At 43.2% G+C, this 22,450-nt stretch overlaps 1 protein-coding gene across 1 annotated transcript; it reads right to left on the reverse strand.

Moving 5' to 3' along the window:
• Positions 1 to 119: 119 nt before the first annotated feature.
• Positions 120 to 21,595, reverse strand: LOC111968087 (exportin-5). Its single transcript, XM_023993623.2, has 29 exons — positions 21,373 to 21,595; positions 20,602 to 20,723; positions 20,219 to 20,291; positions 19,847 to 19,984; positions 19,456 to 19,638; positions 19,323 to 19,349; positions 18,953 to 19,138; positions 16,868 to 16,944; positions 16,730 to 16,774; positions 16,466 to 16,550; positions 16,265 to 16,348; positions 15,820 to 15,945; positions 15,487 to 15,577; positions 15,207 to 15,335; positions 14,525 to 14,640; positions 14,079 to 14,234; positions 13,952 to 13,993; positions 13,541 to 13,630; positions 13,152 to 13,351; positions 12,560 to 12,656; positions 12,194 to 12,375; positions 5,156 to 5,256; positions 4,793 to 4,889; positions 4,179 to 4,315; positions 3,785 to 3,882; positions 3,424 to 3,470; positions 1,137 to 1,243; positions 565 to 624; positions 120 to 218 (listed from the first exon to the last, which is right to left on the reverse strand). The coding sequence occupies exons 1-29, from the start codon at positions 21,472 to 21,474 to the stop codon at positions 151 to 153; spliced, it is 3,066 nt and encodes a 1,021-aa protein (XP_023849391.1). The 5' UTR covers positions 21,475 to 21,595; the 3' UTR covers positions 120 to 150.
• Positions 21,596 to 22,450: the final 855 nt, after the last annotated feature.

Consider the following 22,450-nt stretch of genomic DNA (forward strand, 5'->3'; position numbering starts at 1 on the left):
GGTCCTACATGGAATGAGTTGAACACCCCTGCAGATGTGTGTGTGTGTGTGTGTGTGTGTGGTGTGTGTGTGGTGTGTGTGTTGTTGTGGTGTGTGTGTGTGTGTTGTGTTGGTGCCGACCTCGTGTTGAGTAGACAACTCCCAGCTCAGTCATCTCGCCTGTTGGCTGGCTGGAGAGGCTGTGACTGCCTGGGACTCAGTGGACATCATCTCATCCTCTACAAACAATAGGACACAAAAGGTAGAACGAATGAGGGGGTGGACCCTGAGTGATGCTTTTCTTCCCTTGAAAACATGGAGTAGATAAAAATAGTAGGGAATAGGCAAAGTAGGGAATAGGGAACAAGTAGGATCAGGAACAAGTAGGGAATAGGAACAAAGATAGGGAATCAGGGAACAAGTAGGATCAGGAACAAGTAGGAATAGGGAACAAAGTAGGAATAGGAAACAAGTTAGGCGAATAGGGACAAGTAGGGATCAGGGAACAAGTAGGGATCAGGGAACAAGTAGGGATCAGGGAACAAGTAGGGATCAGGGAACAAGTAGGGATCAGGGAACACTTACCATCCACATCCTCCTTATTCCCTGCTGGCTCAGGAACTTTTTTCAGTATGCAGGCGTGAGCTGAGGGGAAAGGATCAATGTTAGGAAATATGGCCACACTGAAATCCACCCCACATACCCCAACCCTAATCCACCCCACATACCCCAACCCTAATCCACCCCACATACCCCAACCCTAATCCACCCCACATACCCCAACCCTAATCCACCCCACATACCCCAACCCTAATCCACCCCACACATACCCCAACCCTAATCCACCCCACATACCCCAACCCTAATCCACCCACATACCCCAACCCTAATCCACCCCACATACCCCAACCCTAATCCACCCCACATACCCCAACCCTAATCCACCCCACATACCCCAACCCTAATCCACCCCACATACCCCAAACCTATTAAATCTGGATGTGCAGCAGAACTAAATTCCTATGAACAGTTTCAAGGGACCAGATTGTTTCTTCTGGACAAAAAAACATGCTCAATATAGAAACTCCATATAAAGTGCTACTTAGTCGCTCCCTACATCCCATTAACCTGTCCTTTCTCCCAGAGTCTGGACTTACTGAGCAGGTCCAGAACCTCTCTGGTGACCAGACGAACCAGCTGTTCCTCCAGCATCTCCTGGGTCACTTGGTTCTCCTCACACGCCTCGTCCTCGTCATCCTCCATACTACACAAACAGAGGGAGAGGGAGGGAGATTGTCAACATGCCACCAGCACAGAAATAGAAAACCCATGCATTCAAAGTGACCACATCAAATGTAACTTTATTAGTCACATGCTTTGTAAACAACAGGTGTTGTTTACGAAGTGAAATGCTTACTTACAGGCTATTCTCAGCAATGCAGAGAAAGAAAAATTATAGAAAAATAATAACAAGGAATAAATACACAATGAGTAAAGATAACTTGGCTATATACACGAGGTACAAGTACTAAGTTGGTGTGCAGGGGTACGAGGTAATTGAGGTAGATATGTACATATAGGTAGGGACAAAGTGACTAGGCAACGGGATACATAATAACAGTAACAGCAGTGTATGTGATGAGTCAGTTAGTTAAATAGTTATCCAATAGCTACACGGACTAACTATTTAGTAGTCTTATGGCTTGGGGGTAGAAGCTATTCAGGTCCTGTTGGTTCCAGACTTGATGCATCGGTACCGCTTGCCGTGCGGTAGCAGAGAGAACAGTCTACGACTTGGGTGGCTGGAGTCATTGAAAATGTTTAGGGCCACCCTATGACACTACCTGGTATAGCCATATGCACTACACTCTGTAGCACATTGCGGTCGGATGACAAGCAGTTGCCATACCAAGCGGTGATGCAGCCAGTCAAGATGCTCTCAACGGTGCAGCTGTTGAAGTTTTTGAGGGGGGAGAGGCATTGTCGTGTCCTCTTCGGGACTGTGTTGATGTGTGTGGACAATGAATATAAGATGTAAGATGGAGCCGGAGAGGAAGGCAGACGTTTTACGTGTCCCCATCCTATTGTGTTTTTTTGTTTGTTTATTTGCAACTTATTGTTTTACTTATTTTGTACATAATGTTGCAGTACCGTCTCTTATGACCAAAAATAACTTCTGGACATCAGGACTGCGATTACTCACCACGGACTAGCAGAATCTTTTTTTTCCTTTCACGACTCTGACGAGTCCGACGCGAAGGATATACTGCTTTCTTGGGAACAGGCCCAGATCTCCGCGATTTGCGTGAAGAGGAGGCGGAGAAAAAGGTGCCAAAGGGCGGGCTGCCTTCTGAGAGTTTGTAGGCGATTGAATAAACCCCCACTTCCTTCCATTCTACTAGCAAACGTGCAATCTTTGGAGAATAAAATCGACGAGCTACGTGGAAGATTAAACTACCAACGGGACATTAAAAACTGTAAAATCTTATGCTTCACAGAGTCGTGGCTGAACGACGACACTATCAACATACAGCTGGCTGGTTATACGATGTACCGGCAGGATAGAACAGCGGCGTCTGGTAAGACAAGGGGCGGCGGACTACGTCATTTTGTAAATAACAGCTGGTGCACGATATCTAAGGAAGTCTTGCGCTATTTCTCGCCTCAGGTAGAGTGTCTAATGATAAGCCCTAGACCACACTATCTACCAAGAGAGTTTCTGTATTTTTCGTAGCTGTTTACATACCAACACAGTCAGAGGCTGGCGCAAAGACAGCATTGAATGAGCTGTATTCCGCCATTTGCAAACAAGAAAACGCTCACCCAGAGGCGGCGCTCCTAGCAGCTGGGGACTTTAACGCAGGGAAACAAATCCGTTTTACCAAATTTCTATCAGCATGTTAAATTTGGAACCAGAGGGGGAAAGAAAAACTCTGGACCACCTTTACTCCACACACAGAGATGCATACAAAGCTCTCCCTCGCCCTCCATTTGGCAAATTTGACCATAATTCTATTCTCCTGATTCCTGCTTACAAGCAAAAATTAAAGCAGGAAGCACCAGTGACTCGCTCAATAAAAAAGTGGTCAGATGAAGCAGATGCTAAGCTCCAGGACTGTTTTGCTAGCACAGACTGGAATATGTTCCGGGATTCCTCCGATGACATTGAGGAGTACACCACATCAGTCATTGACTTCATCAATAAGTTCATCGATGACGTCGTCCCCACAGTGACCGTACGTATAGTTGAAGTCGGAAGTTTACATACACTTAGGTTGGAGTCATTAAAACAGACACCAGCAGCTAATGGATACCAACGAAGGAAGTTTTTTCTGATTTCAGGAAGGGCCTTTAATTTTGGGTAGGTTAAGGCCTGAACGTCACGGGAATGGCTAAGACTCAGGCTTATAATTAATGGCTGTGCAGGGCTCTAACGCATCTTACCTGACAGTACTCCGCTGGTTGATGATCTGCCACCTGAGGTTGAGTCTCTGTACAAATAAACAAAGAGACAATGTCATGTGATACGTCCTGTTATTACTTATTATTATCATCATCTCAATGGTAACTGATTTCTAGTGACTATGACAGCAGTGATCAAAAAGACTGATAATCCAAAATAAGCATGCTCTGAGTTCTTGATCAAACTCAGAGATCAGTTTATTTATTTGGAAGTTGTACCACAGCTAACCTTTAATGTTACGCGAGTACTTTACTTGATTTATTTATTTTTAATATACGCAAAGAAGCTTTCCTTTTTGGTGTATTGCTTCACAGGAGCAAGGAGAGAAGTGTTAGCTCTGACCTGAAGCATGTAGGCGAACAGGGGGCCCAGTAGGGGGCAGAGCAGACTGTCGTAGTACTCCTGAGGACACGACAGCACCAGCTGCTTCAGGAACACCCGTACACACACACACACACACATTAAGGAGCACAGATTGATTGAATAGATAGTGGACATGTAATATCAGTGGCCATGACTATGCCGCAGTGTGTGCTTGATTTCATTTGTTTTACTCCATTCTCTATGTTCAATAGGGGGAAAATGTGGTTGTAATTGATCACCCAAAAAACCTGCAAGAGGGATACTTGGTTCACAATGACAGATTATTTTTTAGGCTGAAGAAAATGTTGATTGAATTAGTCAAGAGCTTCTATGTGATTGGTAGCCCTGATGGGCCAATAGGATAGAAGGATATGGAGCATGGGGCGGAGTCTGTGGTCAGGCACGTTGTCGAGGGAGATTAAGGCGGAACCAACGATCTGTTCAGCCAATCCATCGATGGTGTAGAAGTCTTGATGCAATGATAGGCCTGCATTCCCCAGGATATGGTAACTAGAGAGAGGAGGGTTATCGAAGATGGTGGATAAATGAAGATGGTTCACTTAGGTTGATTACCATTGAAAAAATAATCAGTTCCGGTCTGCTTAACGGGGTGGCTCTCCCATAGACACCAATACGATAGCAGCTTAGTTCATTGACTTCCATTGAACCAGAAAAAAGTGGGATGTATCACTTCCTCTTCCGTCTCTGGGGTCATGTCTAGAGAGCATACAGCTTATGGCAAATTTGACGTTAAAAGTAGATTTTTTGGGGACATTTTAGCTAATCCTAACCCTTTTCCTAACCCGATACGTTAATTCTCCTAACCTGATACGAAAATTCAATTTCGACATAAGCTGTAAACCATCTGGTCAAAACTGAGAAAGAGAGAGAGGGTTGGTAAGCAAGAGACAGCGAGATTGTGTAGGAGTAGTGTGCATGTGTGGAGAAGGAGAGGAAGCAGAAGACTATCCACAGTGAGGAACTCACCAGTTGTCATAGAGGGTACAGAAGAAACCCTGCATGCGCTCTAGATGAGTCTTATACACTGGAGAGTCATAGATGTCCAGGACTGGCTGTGTAAGGCCTACAGGTCAAGACACACAATAATCATGGAGGTTTATCAGTGTATACTAAAAGCAGAATCAATGAGTTAGCAATGCCCATCTCAAGCTAATATATATATTTATTTATTTTTAATTCGAACATTCAGGCAAGTTAGCTGGCTAACTCATTGATCCTGCTATGTAGTATATCCCTCAGGGGTGAAATTATATCAGGTTAACACCTTGTGGTATAGAGTTTCTAAACCAGTACTGTGCAGAACCAGTGAATCAGTGTGGTTCCTCTTACCTAGAACCACCTTCCTCTCCACCTCGATCACCTCGTAGGCCCTGGAGAACGTCTCACTCAGACGACACATGTTCTCCGGCAGGAACAGATTGTTGTGGGTTCTACAAAGAGACATTATCATCCTCTTAATCATCATCACACACACTATCATCATGTCTCTGGACCTACGCATTGCCAGTCATACCCTGGATCTAGTTCTCACGTGGAATAAATATTGTGCATCTAAATGTTATTAGGTTTGAAATCGCAACAAATAATCTGTTTAGACCCCAAACAAAGATGATCAAAAGCCGTGCTATAAATTCTCAGACAACCCAAAGATTCCTAGATGCCCTTCCAGACTCCATCTACCCAAGGACGTCGGAATACAAAAATCAGTTAACTTCTTATGGCTGCAGGGGCAGTATTGAGTAGCTTGGATGAAAGGTGCCCAGAGTAAACGGCCTGCACCTCAGTCCCAGTTACTAATATATGCATATTATTAGTAGTATTGGATAGAAAACGCTCTGAAGTTTCTAAAACTGCTTGAATGATGTCTGTGAGTATAACAGAACTCATATGGCAGGCAAAAACCTGAGGAGAAATCCAAACAGGAAGTGAGAAATCTGAGGTTGGTAGGTTTTCAACACAGTTCCCGTTGAAATCCCTTTGAGATATGAATGAAGTTGCACTTCCTAGTGCTTCCACTAGATGTCAACCGTCTATAGAAATTTGAATGAGGCGTCTACTGTGTTGTGGGACTGAATAAGAACAGAATGAACAGGTGTCTGGCAGTCAGCCATTTTCTGGTCATGCGCATTCCACATGATATCCACTTGCGTTCCGTTCCTCCACAAGACACAAAGGAATTCTCCGGTTGGAACTTTATTGAAGATGTTTGATAAAAACATCCTAATGATTGATTCTGTACTTAGTTTGAAATGTTTCTTCGACCTGTAATAACTTTTTTTGTCCGAAGTAACGCTCAACCAGAACGAGCGTTTGGATATGTATACCAAACGCCTAACAAAAGGAGGTATTTGGACATAAATAACAGACATTATCGAACAACACAAACATTTATTGTGGACCTGGGATTCCTGGGAGTGCATTCTGATGAAGATCATCAAAGAGAACATTTATCATGTAATTTCTGTTGACTCCAACATGGCGGCTAATTTGACTATTGTTCTGAGAGCCGTCTCAGATTATTGCATTGTTTGCTTTTTCCGTAAACTTAATGCAACACAGCGGTTGCATTAAGGAGAGGTATATCTATAATTCCATGTGTATAACTTGCATTATCATCTACATTTATGATGAGTATTTCTGTTGAATCGATGTGGCTATGCAAAATCACTGGATGTTTTTGGAACTAGTGAARGTAARYCGCCAATGTAAACTCAGATTTTTTTATATAAATATGAACTTTATCAAACAAAACATACATGTATTGTGTAACATGAAGTCCTATGAGTGTCATCTGATGTAGATCATCAAAGGTTAGTGATTCATTTTATCTCTTTGTGCTTTTTGTGACTCCTATCTTTGGCTGGAAAAATGGCTGTGCTTATTGTGGTTTGGTGTGACCTAACAATCGTTTGTGGTGCTTTCGCTGAAAAGCATATTTGAAATTGGACACGGTGGGATTAACAACAAGATTACCTTTAAAATGGTATAAGACACATGTATGTCTAAGGAATTTTAATTATGAGATTTCTGTTGTTTTGAATTTGGCGCCCTGCACTTTCATTGGCTGTTGTCATATCATCCCGTTAACGGGATTGCAGCCCAAAAAAGTTAACCTGTCTGGCCCCAGCGTTCCGCTAGCGGAACTCCGCCCACATTCCACTGAAAAGGCAGAGCGCGAAATTCAAAAAATATTTTTTTGAAATATTAAACTTTCACACATTAACAAGTCCAATACAGCAAATGAAAGATACACATCTTGTGAATCCAGCCAACATGTCCGATTTTTTAAATGTTTTACAGCGAAAACACCACGTATATTTATGTTAGCTCACCACCAAATACAAAAAAAGACAGACATTTTTCACAGCACAGGTAGCATGCACAAAACCAACATAACTAACCAAGATCCAACCAAACTAACCTAGAAACAACTTCATCAGATGACAGTCCTATAACATGTTACACAATAAATCGATGTTTTGTTCGAAAAATTTGCATATTTGAGGTATAAATCAGTTTTACATTGCAGCTACCATCACAGCTACCGTCAAAAATAGCACCGAAGAAGCCAGAGCAATTATAGAGACCAACGTGAATTACCTAAATACTCATCATAAAACATTTCTGAAAAATCGATGGTGTACAGCAAATTAAAGACAAACATCTTGTGAATCCAGCCAATATTTCCGATTTTTTAAGTGTTTTACAGCGAAAACACAATATAGCATTATATTAGCTTACTACAATAGCCTACCACACTACCGCATTCATTCATCAAGGCACATTGGCGATAGCAATAGGCACGTTAGCGAATAAACCAGCAAAAGATATTAAATTTCACTAACCTTCATAAACCTTCCTCAGATGACAGTCCTATAACATCAGGTTATACATACACTTATGTTTTGTTCGAAAATGTGCATATTTAGAGCTGAAATCCGTGGTTATACAATGTGGTAACGTAGCATATTTTTCCCAGAATGTGCGGATATTTCTATTAGACTCTCACCTATTCTGACCAAATAGCTATTCATAAACATTACAAAAAAATACATGTTGTATAGGAAACGATAGATCCATTAGTTCTTAATGCAATCGCAGTGTTAAAATTCTAAAAATATCTTCATTACGACATAAGACTTAGTTATGGTAAGGGAATAACCAAAACCTGAGCGCAAAGCTACTAGTACACAGTTCGACAGATATATGTAATAGCATCACAAAATGGTTCCTACTTTTGCTGATCTTCCATCAGAATGTTGTACAAGGGGTCCTTTGTCCAGAACCGTCTTTGTTTGGTATTAGAACGTTCTTTTTCCCTCTTGAATTAGCAAGCACACTGGCCAAGTGGTGCTAAGCTCTCCTTCGTGAACAAACGCAGACAACGCAACACGCCTAACGTCCCGAAAAAATTTCAATAATCTAATAAAACTATATTGAAAAAACATACTTTACGATGATATTGTGACATGTATCAAATAAAATCAAAGCCGGAGATAGTATTCGCATATAACGACAGCTTTCCAGTAGGCAATAACAGGCCCCTCCACGCGCCTTGCAGAAAACAGGAAATGGCGTACACGTCGTTCCAAGAGGGTTTATTCCACCTCAGACCGAGATAATCAACTCATTTCTTCTCTCACTTCCTCWTGACATCTAGGGGAAGGTGTATGACGTGCACGTATAGTCATACGTATCATGCCCYTTTATAGGCAGGCCCTTGAACACAGCATCGATTTCAGACTTTCCACTTCCTGGTCAGAAAGTGTGCTGCCAAATGAGTTCTGTTTTACCCACAGACAAAATTCAAACGGTTTTAGAAACTAGAGAGTGTTTTCTATCCAATAGTAATAATAATATGCATATTGTACGAGCAAGAATTGAGTACGAGGCCGTTTAAATTGGGTACGATTTTCCCCCAAAGTGAAAACAGCGCCCTCTGTCCTCATCAGGTTAACCACCAGACGGAGGACCTAAATTTAACTTTGCGTAATACCCTAGATGCAGTTGCACCTCTAAAAACATTTTTTTTTCCACAAGTTAGCTCCCTGGTATTAGAGGTCAACCGATTATGATTTTTCAACGCCGATACCGATTATTGAAGGACCAGAAAAAGCCGATGCCGATTAATCAGACCATTTTTATAACAATACTGAATGAACAATGAACACTTATTTTAACTTTATATAATACATAAATAAAATCTATTTAGTCTCAAATAAATAATGAAATATGTTCAATTTGGTTTAAGTAATGCAAAAACCACAGTGTTGAAGAAAGTAAAAGTGCAATATGTGCCATGTAAAAAAGCTAACGTTTAAGTTCCTTGCTCCTGTCTCCTAGAGATGAACGTACTTTGGTGCGAAAAGTGCTAATCAATCCCAGAACAACAGAAAAGGACCTTGTGAAGATGCTGGAGGAAACGGGTACAAAAGTATCTATATCCACAGTAAAACAAGTCCTATATCGACATAGCCTGAAAGGCCGCTCAGCAAGGAAGAAACCACAGCTCCAAAGTCACCATAAAAAAGCCGGACTACGGTTTGCAACTGCACATGGGGACAAAAGATCGTACTTTTTGAAAAAATGTCCTCTGGTCTGATGAAACAAAAATAGAACTGTTTGGCCATAATGACCATCGTTATCTTTGGAGGAAAAAGGGGGATGCTTGCAAGCCGAAGAACACCATCCCAACCGTTAAGCACAGGGGTGGCAGCATCATGTTGTTGGGTCTTTTGCTGCAGGAGGGACTGGTGCACTTCACAAAATAGTTGGCATCATGAGGTAGGAAAATTATGCGGATATATTGTAGCAACATTTCAAGACATCAGTCAGGAAGTTAAAGCTTGGTCGCAAATGGGTCTTCCAAATGGACAATGATCCCAAGCATACTTCCAAAGTTGGGGCAAAATGGCTTAAGGACAACAAAGTCAAGGTATTGGAGTGGCCATCACAAAGCCATAACCTCAATCCATTAGAAAATTTGTGGGCAGAACTGAAAAAGCATGTGCGAGCAAGGAGGCCTACAAACCTGACTCAGTTACACCAGCTCTGTCAGGAGGAACAGGCCAAAATTCACCCAACTTATTGTGGGAAGCTTGCAGAAGGCTACCAAAAACAGTTGACCCAAGTTAAGCAATTGAAAGACAATGCTACCAAATACTAATTGAGTGTATGTAAACTTCTGACCCACTAGGAATGTGATGAAAGAAATAAAAGCTGAAATAAATAATTCTCTCTACTATTATTCTGACATTTCACATTCTAAAATGAAGTGGTGATCCTACTTGACCTAAGACAGCATTTTTTACTAGGATTAAATGTCAGGAATTGTGGAAAATTGAGTTTAAATGTATTTGGCTAAGGTGTATGTAAACCTCCGACAACTGTATGCTGCAACAGTCTACGTGCCGGCGGGCTAGGATCAGTCTGTCCTATCTGGTGAAATTCTCCTGTCTTATCTGGTGTCCTGTGTGACTTAACTTCTTTGGGACAGGGTGGCAGTATTGAGTAGCTTGGATAAAAAGGTGCCCAGAGTAAACTGCCTGCTACTCTGTCCTAAAAGCTAGAATACGCATGTAATTAGTAGATTTGGATAGAAAACACTCTGAAGTTTCTAAAACTGTTTGAATGATGTCTGTGAGTATAACAGAACTCATATGGCAGGCAAAAACCTGAGAAAAAATCCAACCAGGAAGTGGGAAATCTGAGGTTTGTAGTGTTTCAACTCTTTGCCTATCCAAGATACAGTGGAAATGGGGTCATATTGCACTTCAAAAGGCTTCCACTAGATGTCAACAGTCTTTAGAACCTTGTTTGATGCTTCTACTATAAAGGAGGGGGGAATGAGAGGGGATTGAGTCAGAGGTCTGGCAGAGTGCCACGGGCTGGTCACGCGCATTTACATGAGGTAGATTGCGTTCCATTGCATTTCTGAAGACAAAGGAATTCTCCGGTTGGAACATTATTGAAGATTTATGATAAAAACATCCTAAAGATTGATTCTATACTTAGTTTGACATGTTTTTACGAACTGTAATATGACTTTTCGTCTGAACTTTCGCCTGGACCTGCCAGCACGTCGTCAGTTTGGACGCACGAACAAAAGGAGGTGTTTGGACATAAATGATGGACTTTATCGAACAAATCAAACATTTATTGTGGAACTGGGATACCTGGTAGTGCATTCTGATGAAGATCATCAAAGGTAAGTGAATATTTATAATGCTATTTCTGACTTTGTTGACTCCACAACATGGCGGATATCTCTTTGGCTTGCTGGGCTCTGAGCGCTGTACTCAGATTATTGTGATTTTACCGGTAAAGCTTTTTTGAAATCTGACACAGCGGTTGCATTAAGGAGAAGTTTATCTAAAGTTCCATGCATAACACATGTATTTGCATCAACATTTATAATGAGTATTTCTGTAAATTGATGTGGCTCTCTGCAAAATCACCGGATGTTTTGGAAGCAAAACATTACTGAAAGTAACGCACCAATGTAAACTGAGATTTTTGGATATAAATATGAACTTTATCGAACAAAACATACATGTATTGTATAACATGAAATCCTATGTGTCATCTGATGAAGATCAAAGGTTAGTGATTATTCTTATCTCTATTTATGCTTTTTGTGACTCCTCTCTTTGGCTGGAAAAATGGCTGTGTTTTTCTGTGGCTATGTACTGACCTAACATAATCGTTTGGGGTGCTTTCGTCGTAAAGCCTTTTTGAAATCTGACACATTGGCTGGATTCACAACAGCTTTAATTTGGCTTTAATTTGGTGTATTGCATGTGTGATTTCATGAAAGTTTAATTTTTATAGTAATTTATTTGAATTTGGAGCTCTGCATTTTCACTGGACATGTTACCTTGTCCCAGACTTACTGTTTTCCATCCTCTCGCGCTCCCTCCATCCCACTTGCTGTCTCAACCTCAATGCTCTGCTATAAAAAGCTAACCCTCTACAACCACTGATTATTGTTTGACCCTGCTGGTCATCTATGAACGTTTGAACATCTTGAAGAACAATCTGGCCTTAAATCGCCAACCGACAGAGCCAGAAAAGGAATGGCCACCCCTCAGAGCCTGATTCCTCTATAGGTTTCTTCCTAAGTTCGTGCGTTTCTAGGGAGTTTTTCCTAGCCACTGTGCTTCTACATCTACATTGCTTGCTGTTTGGTGTTTTAGGCTGGGTTTCTGTATAAGCACATTGTGACATTGCTAATGTAAAAGGGGCTTTATAATTACAGTTGATTGATTACCATCACAAAAACTATCATCAAACATTATCATCATTCCAAACACATGCACACGCTGTCTTCATCTCCAACACCCCCACCCCCTCTACACATCCCCTTACCTGATGAGGGCGAGCAGGTTGGGCAGCAGGGCCAGGACCTGGGGGGTGCAGGGGTTTCTGTAGATTGGGGCTCCAGAAGGGGTGTAGCCCGCCACGAAGCCCCCTGCCTTAGCCTCCTCCAGGTCAGCCGGCCAGCGGGCCCTCTTCACCACCCCCAGGATGGTGTATACACAGAAACTCAACTGGAGGGAAAGAGGGCAGGGTGGGGGAGAGAAACAGGGAATAGGACACTTTCAATATACAGTAGTTGATGTTTTGGCAGGACTGGCAAGCCTGACATCACATAGAAAGTTTTAGCACTTAGCCATGAACACACGCACGCGAACACACACGCGAACACACACACACACACACACACCTACCTACCCGTGACCTGTTGATGCCTGTTGTGTGGTCTGTGCCTTCAGCCATCAGCTGATCAGCACCAACGAAAGCCAGGAACAGAGCAGGTTCCAACAGTACCCTGATAAACACAGAGAGGACAACCATTTATATTATACATTGTGTGTGCGTGTATAGCGTGTGTATGTGTATGTACACATGTTGTTTGCGCGTGTTACGAAAATCAAGTTGCTTGCTTATTGAAAACCACTTCCTAACACACGTGACAACACTCCTTGACAACGTTCCAAAGGTTACCAATTGGATGACTCCATCCGTGACATTTCAAGCCAGCTTTGGAGTGAGCTTACGTTCTTAACTCTAGTACACACGCATGTGGGAGATAGGTAGCCTAGTGGTTAGAGCGTGGGCCAGTCACCGAAAGGTTGTTAGATCGAATCCACAAGCTGACAAGGTAAAAATCTGTCGTTCTACCTCTGTTCCTAGGCTGTTGTAAATAAGAATTTGTTCTTAACTGACTTCCCTAGTTAAACAATGGTTAAATAAAAATAAATAAAAGTGTGCCTGCAGTGAGTGTGTGTATACACAGTTCAGTGTGTATAGTGTGTGTACATACTGCCTCATCTCGTCGGAGGTCCAGCGAGCGGCCACGGTGGCCATGAGCTCCTCCAGGAAGGCCTTCTGCTTGGTGTAGTCTTTGAACTGGTTACTGATGAGGACCAGAGCCTCTATCAGAGCACACTTCTCCATCTGGGTCAACAGGGCCTCGTTGGAGAACAGCTTCTTCACCTGATTATACAGTATGTCAAAACATGGCTGCAGAGAGAGAGATGTACATGATGAAAACACACAGACATCGCCCCCATACACACTTGTAAGAAGCAATAGATTGAAGTGATAGTGATGAAACACAGTTGACTATTTAAAGCATTGGTTCCTTTCTGCTGCACAGTGCTGGATGAGCAGTCCTCTAGGACTGGGAGAAATGTGACCGCGGACACATACCAGAATGAACCATGGGTAATCTCGAGACATCTTGATGATGGAGGAGCAGGCGTGTCTTCTGACGTTCTTCACCGCACGCGTCCGTGGCGCCTGAAAATGACATCACAGATCAGATTGATGATTGTGTTAACTCGAAATGACACAACGACAAGGATACAGTTTAACAAAGTTTACTGTATGAACACACTACAAGGTAGCCATTCCACTCAAGGCTAGGTCCATCAACAACAAGACTTCCCGCGCAGACGCACTCTTGACTGAGTGATAGCCCCGTAACAGAAATATAGGGATACTTAAAACATGAACATAACAGATTGGACCGAATACTTGGCCTCGGATACCTATTATTTTTATACAATCCCAAAGAACACACATCTGTCATCCCTCCTAAGAATATTTAAGACGGCTCACCTTGCTCTCCTCTACCACCTCAAATGTGATGGAGGCAAACAGCTGGGAAAGAAAAAACAACAGTTTAACACCATCCACATGAAGACGGAGAGATTATAGATTGGTGTGTACACGTTTGGGTGTTCACCTTGTAGAGGACCTGAGGCAGGAAGTGAGGTCGGTGTGTGACGAAGGGGAAGAGGGAGGAGAGGTTGGTGAGGACACAGGACAGGATGAGAGGGTCTTGGGTGTTGTAGTTCAACACTGCCTGTAGCAGCTCAATGCCCTGATCTACTGGCAACTTCTACAGAAAGGGCAGAGAAACACCACAGAGTTAGGGGTTCGTCATCATCATTTCCTTTCATTACATTCATAACACTTGTTTATGTTCTTGAGCCATGGGGAAGAAAGTGTAAATCAATGGTTTTGTCTTTCAACAATACCTACAAGTAGTAGCTGTTGCATTGTTGCCATCTAGGGAACCCGACTGGTGGCGTTCACACTTTGACCGTCTTTGGATAGCGTATCACCCTCTCTACCCCTCTAACTCTCGGCTGTGTGTATCCAAAAGCATTCTGTTTTGCTTCCTCATACCTCAACCTCTACGTTCTTGAAGATCTGTCCCACAACACTCTCTGTGAAGAAGGTCATAGCATCCCACTGGACCGCTGACGGAGACAGGATAGAGCACAGCCCCTCAGCCATCTTAGCTGGAAACGAGGAAGAGAGAGAAGACAGGAGGGAGGAGGAAGGGAGAGAGACAGGAGGGAGGAGGAGGAAGGGAGGGAGGAGGAAGAGAGAGAAGACAGAGGGAGGGAAAAAGGTGAGAAGACAGAGACAAAGTCTATAGTTAATAATGCTAATTATCTAATTAGTTAACAGGCACCACCAGTATCAATCCCTTTCAGAGAGTTGTTACGAGAATTCATCTAAATTTGTGTGTTACGGGTGACCTAGAGTGAGAATTCATATCATCCATATAAAGAAGCATGTCCTTTATAAGAACCTCAACTTTCTACTTCCTCTTGATAAGGGTTAACTCTTGATTTGAGCAGTCAACTCAGATGACCTAGAAACGTACTAATGGCTCTAGTCCACAGCCTCTCCAGTAATGAGCCCTACACCTACTCTTGTGGTAGTCTGACTGCTGTGGCTGACAGCGTGTTAATCCCACAAGGACTCCAAGACACTGTTTCATACTGACACATTTATCATCACACACAAGACCCCCCCTTCCCAGGTCTTCAGTGAGCCACAGTCAAGAAGCAGGACGTACACCCAGTGGTCCCGATGTCAATGGGTGTACTGATCTGATACTGCAGCCACTCTGCTGCAATCTGGAAGCCCTCCAAGGGAACGACACGACACGCGTTCCGGACCGCCTCCCCCTGCTGCGCTCGGAACGCTGGAACACATCGGAACACAAGCATCAGGGTCGTGATCCGTAGGAACAAACTGGAGAGAACATTCTTTGACAGCAGATAAATAAATAATATTAGATATTAAGATTGCATAAATCCAAGTTATTCAAATAAAATAGGAGTCACATTGCTTACAGTTGAAGAAGGAGTTGAAGTCTTCATCACTGTCGAAGTCATGACGGGAGTACTCACAGCTGGGACTGTCGTTCCTGGAAGGGAAACCAGTCTAACAGGAGGAGCACGAGAACACAAAGTCATAGAATTAAAGAACCCACCTTCCCAAAGCATGTAGAGAAACAATATAAATAGTGGAGAGGCTCAACCTTTTGGTGTACTTGTCATTACTTATCATAGTTTGTGTGTAACTCAATGAGTCCTTTACCTGCTCATTTTTCTAATGAACATTTTGATACTTTAATGTGCACCTGCACAAAGTCTTGGATGCACGTATGTTGTAGCCTGTCTCACCTTGACTAGGTTGGTCATGGTGGCTCTGAAGTACTTGATCATCATCTGGATGATGACAGGATCCTTGGAGAGAATCTCATGTCTGAATAGGGTTCCCCATGTGATCTGGGTGGAAGATCTTAGGAACTGGTGGGGAAAGAAAATAAATACTTCAGTTCAGAGTAGAATAGATTATCAGAACAGATCAAAAAATGAAAGAATAAACCTGTCAACGTTCAGTGCTCGAAACCCAGAATTGACAAAGGGAGATATGGAGAAACAGTAGTGTTAGATAGCTGTATGGGATTTGAATCATGAGCCTGTGGCTGGTACTTTACTGTAACAGTTGGTAACTCACCTGGCTGGTACGTTACTGTAACAGTTGGTAACTCACCTGGCTGGTACGTTACTGTAACAGTTGGTAACTCACCTGGCTGGTACGTTACTGTAACAGTTGGTAACTCACCTGGCTTGGGTGAGTGGTGAAGGCCAGGAATGCTTCTGTGTACTTGCTGAGGTTTGCAGGTACATCTACCTCCACATCTGAACCCTGCATTAGAAATACATAAGACAAAGGACAGATTCATCAAGTACTATAAATAAATACATACATAAAACAATATAGTAAATAGATGATCGTAATCAAAGACAGCGCAGACAGACTCACCACTAAGAAGCAGAGTTGGCTGCCAAGGGAACACAGGACCTGACAAAGCCTCTTCAGGAAGATGTAGTGTCTCTCCACCACTGGCCTGGGGGGGGTCAAATCAAACTTGATTTAAACACAGCACACTTCACAGAAAGAAAGAAAAAGAACAGGCCATATGAGCTCCAATGCTAATGCTGAATATTAACCCTGTTCTGGAGCAAAACAACATAAGACTGCTGGGCAGGCACTGACGTTGAACACCAACATGTGTAGGCTACTCACTGTGTCGGAGAGGATTTGTTGCATGTTGCTGCTCCATCTGCAGACCTGTAGCCACAAACCAATGAGAATGAGAAGCCAGAACGAGCTAGAAATGCTTCTTTGTAAAGCCTTATGGGTGACGAGGGGAATGGTACTCACTGTGCTGCGGACAAGATGTAGTGCATGGCGACGTCATCAAACAGCACCATGAGCGGCTTCCTGTCCTCCAGCTTCCCCTGTGGAGACACCAGGCACATTTTAAAAATATATAGATATTTCACATTTATTTTACCAGGTAGGCCAGTTGAGAACAAATTCTCATTTACAAGATAAAGTAAGGCAGTGCGACACAAACAACAACACAGAGTTACACATGGAATAAACAAGCGTACAGTCAATAACACAATAGGAAAAAAAAGAGTATATACAGTGTGCAGATTAACACTGGAGTGATAGATGAGCAGATGATGATGTGCGAGTATAAATACTGGTGTGCAAAAGAGCAGAAAAGTAAATAAAAACAATATGGGGATGAGGTAGGTAGATTAGATGGGCTATGTACAGCTGCAGCGATCGGTTAGCTGCTCTGATAGCTGATGTTTAAAGTTAGTGAGGGAAATATAAGTCTCCAGCTTCAGTGATTTTTGTCATTCGTTCCAGTCATTGGCAGCAGAGAACTGGAAGGAAAGGCGGCCAAAAGAGGTGTTGGCTTTGGGGATGATCAGTGAGATATACCTGCTGGAGCGCGTGCTACGGGTGGGTGTTGTTATCGTGACCAGTGAGCTGAGATAAGGCGGAGCTTTACCTAGCATAGACTTATAGATGACCTGGAGCCAGCGGGTCTGGCGATGAATATGAAGCGAGGGCCAACGAGAGCATACAGGTCGCAGTGGTGGGTGGTGTATGGGGCTTTGGTGACAAAACGGATGGCACTGTGATAGACTACATCCAATTTGCTGAGTAGTGTTGGAGGCTATTTTGTAAATGACATCGCCGAAGTCGAGGATCGGTAGGATAGTCAGTTTTACGAGGGTATGTTTGGCGGCGTGAGTGAAGGAGGCTTTGTTGTGAAATAGGAAGCCGATTCTAGATTTAATATTGTTTAATATGAATTTGGAAGGAGAGTTTACATTCTAGCCAGACACCTAGGTATTTGTAGTTGTCCACATATTCTAAGTCAGAACAGTCCAGAGTAGTGATGCTGGTCGGGCGGGAAGCGAACGGTTGAAAAGCATGCATTTGGTTTTACTAGCATTTACGAGCAGTTGGAGTCCACGGAAGGAGTGTTGTATGGCATTGAAGCTTGTTTGGAGATTAGTTAACACAGTGTCCAAAGAAGGGCCAGATGTATACAGAATGGTGTTGTCTGCGTAGAGGTGGATCAGGGAATCACCCGCAGCAAGAGCGACATCATTGATATATACAGAGAAAAGAGTCGGCCCGAGAATTGAACCCTGTGGTACCCCCATAGAGACTGCCAGAGGTCCGGACAATAGGCCCTACAATTTGACACACTAAAGTCTGTCTGAAAAGTAGTTGGTGAACCAAGCGAGGCAGTCATTTGAGAAACCAAGGCTGTTGAGTCTGCCGATAAGAATGTGGTGATTGACAGAGTCAAAAGCCTTGGCCAGGTCGATGAAGACAGCTGCACAGTACTGTCTTTAAGACGTTAAGGTGACACAGCTGTCTTCACAGCCCTGTGACGTACCTGACTAGTACTGGCCATTCAGTAGCTGTAGACCTCCATTTCACATTTCAACAAATATATTTTTTCTTTATTTAACTAGGCAAGTCATTTAAAGAACAAATTCTTATTTACAATGACGGCCTACCCCGGCTAAACACGGACGACGCTGGGCCAATTGTGCGCCGCCCTATGGGACTCCCAATCACAGCCGGATGTGATACAGCCTGGAATTGAACCAGGGACTGTAGTGATGCCTCTAGCACTGAGATGCAGTGTCTTAGACACGGGAGCCGTAAAACAAATATCTTGTCCTGTCCTAGAAAGGGGTGTGCCTGCAGTAAGGGGAGTGACTGGACATAAAGGGGCCTGTCAGGTCCTACAGAGCCTGTCTGCAGTAAGGGGAGTGTCTGGACATAAAGGGGCCTGTCAGGTCCTACAGAGCCTGNAGGTCCTACAGAGCCTGTCTGCAGTAAGGGGAGTGTCTGGACATAAAGGGGCCTGTCAGGTCCTACAGAGCCTGTCTGCAGTAAGGGGAGTGTCTAGTACTGTGCACTAACCTTGCGGCTGATGGCGATGAGCAGGCACTCGGCAGCCTCCAGCTGCAGCTCTGTCTCACTGAGCAACAGACACAGCATTTCCAGCAGGCGACAGTTGTCATTGGTGAGGTGGGCCAGGGCCACCCAGTCTATGTAACCTGCCAGGGTGTTCAGAGCAGCCACACCTACACGACAGTGGGCCTTGGCCTAACCGGGGGGAGAGGGGCCAGGAAACAGAGGGAGGGAAGAGGAGGGAGGAAGGAGTAGGGAGGGGAGAGATGGGAAAAAGGGGGTAGGGGCAGAACAGAGAAGTCTCTTTAGCTGGGTGTCTAAATGTAAATATAATACATTAGAATATATATTGTAGTACATCTAAAACACTCCTTCCTACCTGCAATTCTTGGCCTGGTATTTTTTTCTGGAAGAGATACAAAAAGGTAGCGCATATCAATAAAAGAGGTGAAAAATCCTGCCGCAAAAAATATTCACCATGAGACAGACAAGTGTAACCATTGTCTGTTTACCAGTTTGCGGTACTCGTCGACGTGGAGCTGCAGGATGGTGAGCAGGAAGCTAAAGATGCTATCCATGTTCTGGGTGAGGGTCTGCTGGATGTCCCTGCGGCGCTGGGCGGGCAGGGTCTGGAAGGTGATCACGTCCTCCGCCAGCCGCAGCAGGATCATCATCACCAGCTCTGTCTGGGCCTCCTGGGGGAGGGACGGAGGGAGGGAGAGGGAGGAGGGAGTTGACAATCTGATCGCAACAACTTTATTTGTATACTGTAATGTACTCTCCAATTGAATCAATTGATGTTTTGAGCCCTGAAAGTTGCTCCGGGGGGGGGGGGCCTTGGCAGTTGACACCCGCCAACATAACAACCTAGGGGAAACACTGAAATGGAAAGTGCTGACTCACCCCTATGCTGGTGAGTGCCTCCATCTCCTTGAGCATGTCAGGCCAGTGCTGAGGCCATTCTCTCTTGATCATCTCCACTATGATCCGTGCGAGAACGTCCTTGATGTGACTCTCCTCCTCCAGGATCGGATAGGTGCCCTGCAGAGAGGAAGTGTGCCAGTCAGGGAACGGACTAGTGTCAGCATATTAATTCATGTACACCTAACAGATCACGCAACAATGCGGAATTTGTTGGTTTATTTCTACTTTTTATTTTACTATATTTGCTATTCGGTGGACAGACCACCATTAATTCCCTTCATCATCTTGTCTGCCACATACCTTTTCTAGAAAAATAGAGAAACAGGGTGTTTATCACCCAGACAGACTTACAGTTGACAACAGCCCCATGGCACAGTTCTTCAGCTGGACTTTCTCCTGCTGTGGCATGTTGTTCCATCTGAACCTATTCTCAACATGAAGAAAAACAAGGTTTTGGGGAACACATTGGCAGGACGCGTCCAGTCCACATGTGTAGGGAAATATCTTGATGACAATGATGGAGCGGCAGGTAATCTAGCGGTTAAGGGCATTGGGCCAGTAACCGAAAGGGCACTGGTTCGAATCCCTGAGCCAACTAGAAAAAAATATGTTTATGTGCCCTTGAGCAAGGCACTTAACTTAAGCAAGTCACTCTGGATAAGAGTGTCTGCTAAATGACTAAAATGTAAATGTACAGAACTGAATCATAAAGCCAAATATACTCATGAACTCACTTGATGACGTGCTCCAGTATCTGTAGACCAAAGTGCCTCACCACTGGTGTTTGGGCTTTATCTGCTAACTGTAGCCCACATGGAACACAGAATGGACACTTCTCTTTGAATTCTTCACAAAACTGAAGAGAAAAAGAGACACGATGGACAAGTTAATAATATGCACTCACTCAATTAGCTACCTTGACGTTTGAAACATCAAAACGGGGAACTTGCAATGATATCAGTCATAGTTATAAATATAATTTAGATTTACAAAGAAGTGACTTAGGAGAAGTCAAAGATTGCTACTGTAACTAGTAAGTAGCTGCTGGCAATCTAGCAAGACGCTCTCAAAACACTGAATAACTCAAGTTTATTCAACGCAATCAATATGTCTAGGATAAATTCTTGGCATAAGTGATCTTGCATTCAGTTTGAGTGCATCAGGCATCGGTAATGGTTTTGCACAGATATCTAGGTTGCTACCGGTGTGCAATGAATGAAATCTGCAGCTGGCAACGTGATGGGAATGGCATGTTAGCCATCTGACGTTAGCTAGCTAGTTAGCTAAATGGCTAGCAAACTACGCCCATTGATTAATCCATGCAATAGACATAGTAAAATGCCACGATCGACGTCTATAATGCTAAGTTATAACTAGCTAGCTATGTATTTGTATAACACAGCCCATTCTCAGTCAAGTAACCACATCGCAACTGGGAAAGGTAGCTAGCTAGCTGACGCCTTAACAGCTAACGTTAGCTAACTAGCATCTAGCCATCAAGGTACCTTTAGGGCCTCCAGACGATATATTTGACTAGATTCAGCGTCCATCATCACGTTAACAGCTTTGATGAGGTGATCACACATTTCAGACACTGGTTCACCCATGACTTTGAGTAGCGTCTTCAGAAAGTGAGATGAATGCTAACGGTACTTCACTTTGCAAAACACCTGCAGAATGGGTAAACTGCACGCGCTTCGATAATTCACAGCATGTACACATGCACAACGTGCTGCGCATGAACGTTCCACAAAATAGGTGTGGAACTTTGGGACTTGTAGTTTTCTTGGCTGAAGGTGGGATTCCAGAGCAAAGTGACAAATGTCACTGTCTCTGATAAAAAATACACATGCAAATACTTAATTTCAATGAAATGATTGTGTCAGCACAAAGAAAATGCCTTAATTTGGTCTTTTGAAATGTGACTTTTAGGCCAGCCTTCATTCCCTCCAGCCTTCCTTTATCTGGCCGAGGCACAAGTATCAAATCAAATCAAATCACATTTTATTTGTCACATGTGCCGAATATAACCTTACCGTGAAATGCTTACTTACAAGCTCTTAACCAACAATGCAGTTCAAGAACTAGAATTAAGAAAATATTTACTAAATAAACTACAGTTTTAAAAAAAAGTTTTAAAAAGTAATTGACTGTGTGTTTCATTTGATTTGGTCTTCCACACCACGTCAAGCTATATAGGCCTACGCCATTCAACTGTTTTAAACCGCCATGTACAACTGCTCTTAGTAGGCCTATGTGTATTATATTTAAACCAGGGTTTCCCAAACCTTTTTGACACATGACCCCAAAATGTTTCACAACCCCACCATGTAAAAAAACAGCCAATGTTTAGTTTTTATTTGGGTTCCTGACAGTCTATTACAAATCAGTCTGACAGTACTTTCAAAGTATTTAAATCTGAAAGAAGTGTGGTTTGAAGTGACCAAAACGCATCCGAAAGGTCCTCAGGCAATAATTGCGTATGATCATCTGTGTAAAAAATATCATCATTGCTTTCAATTATGACGTTTTTGCATTCAAAAGTTAGGGTCACATGTCACAACCGCATATCGTAACTGCGGT

This window comes from Salvelinus sp. IW2-2015, linkage group LG8, assembly GCF_002910315.2.
Source record: "Salvelinus sp. IW2-2015 linkage group LG8, ASM291031v2, whole genome shotgun sequence".
Lineage (NCBI taxonomy): Eukaryota > Metazoa > Chordata > Actinopteri > Salmoniformes > Salmonidae > Salvelinus > Salvelinus sp. IW2-2015.

Excerpts from the sequence above, each read along its gene's own strand:
- LOC111968087 (XM_023993623.2), bottom strand. The coding sequence starts at position 21,474 with ATGGGTGAACCAGTGTCTGAAATGTGTGATCACCTCATCAAAGCTGTT. Across the intron at positions 20,724-21,372 it reads ATCGTCTGGAGGCCCTAAAG|TTTTGTGAAGAATTCAAAGA; the intron begins GTACCTTGATGG and ends TTTTCTCTTCAG. Across the intron at positions 16,349-16,465 it reads GCCAACTCTGCTTCTTAGTG|GGTTCAGATGTGGAGGTAGA; the intron begins GTGAGTCTGTCT and ends TTTCTAATGCAG.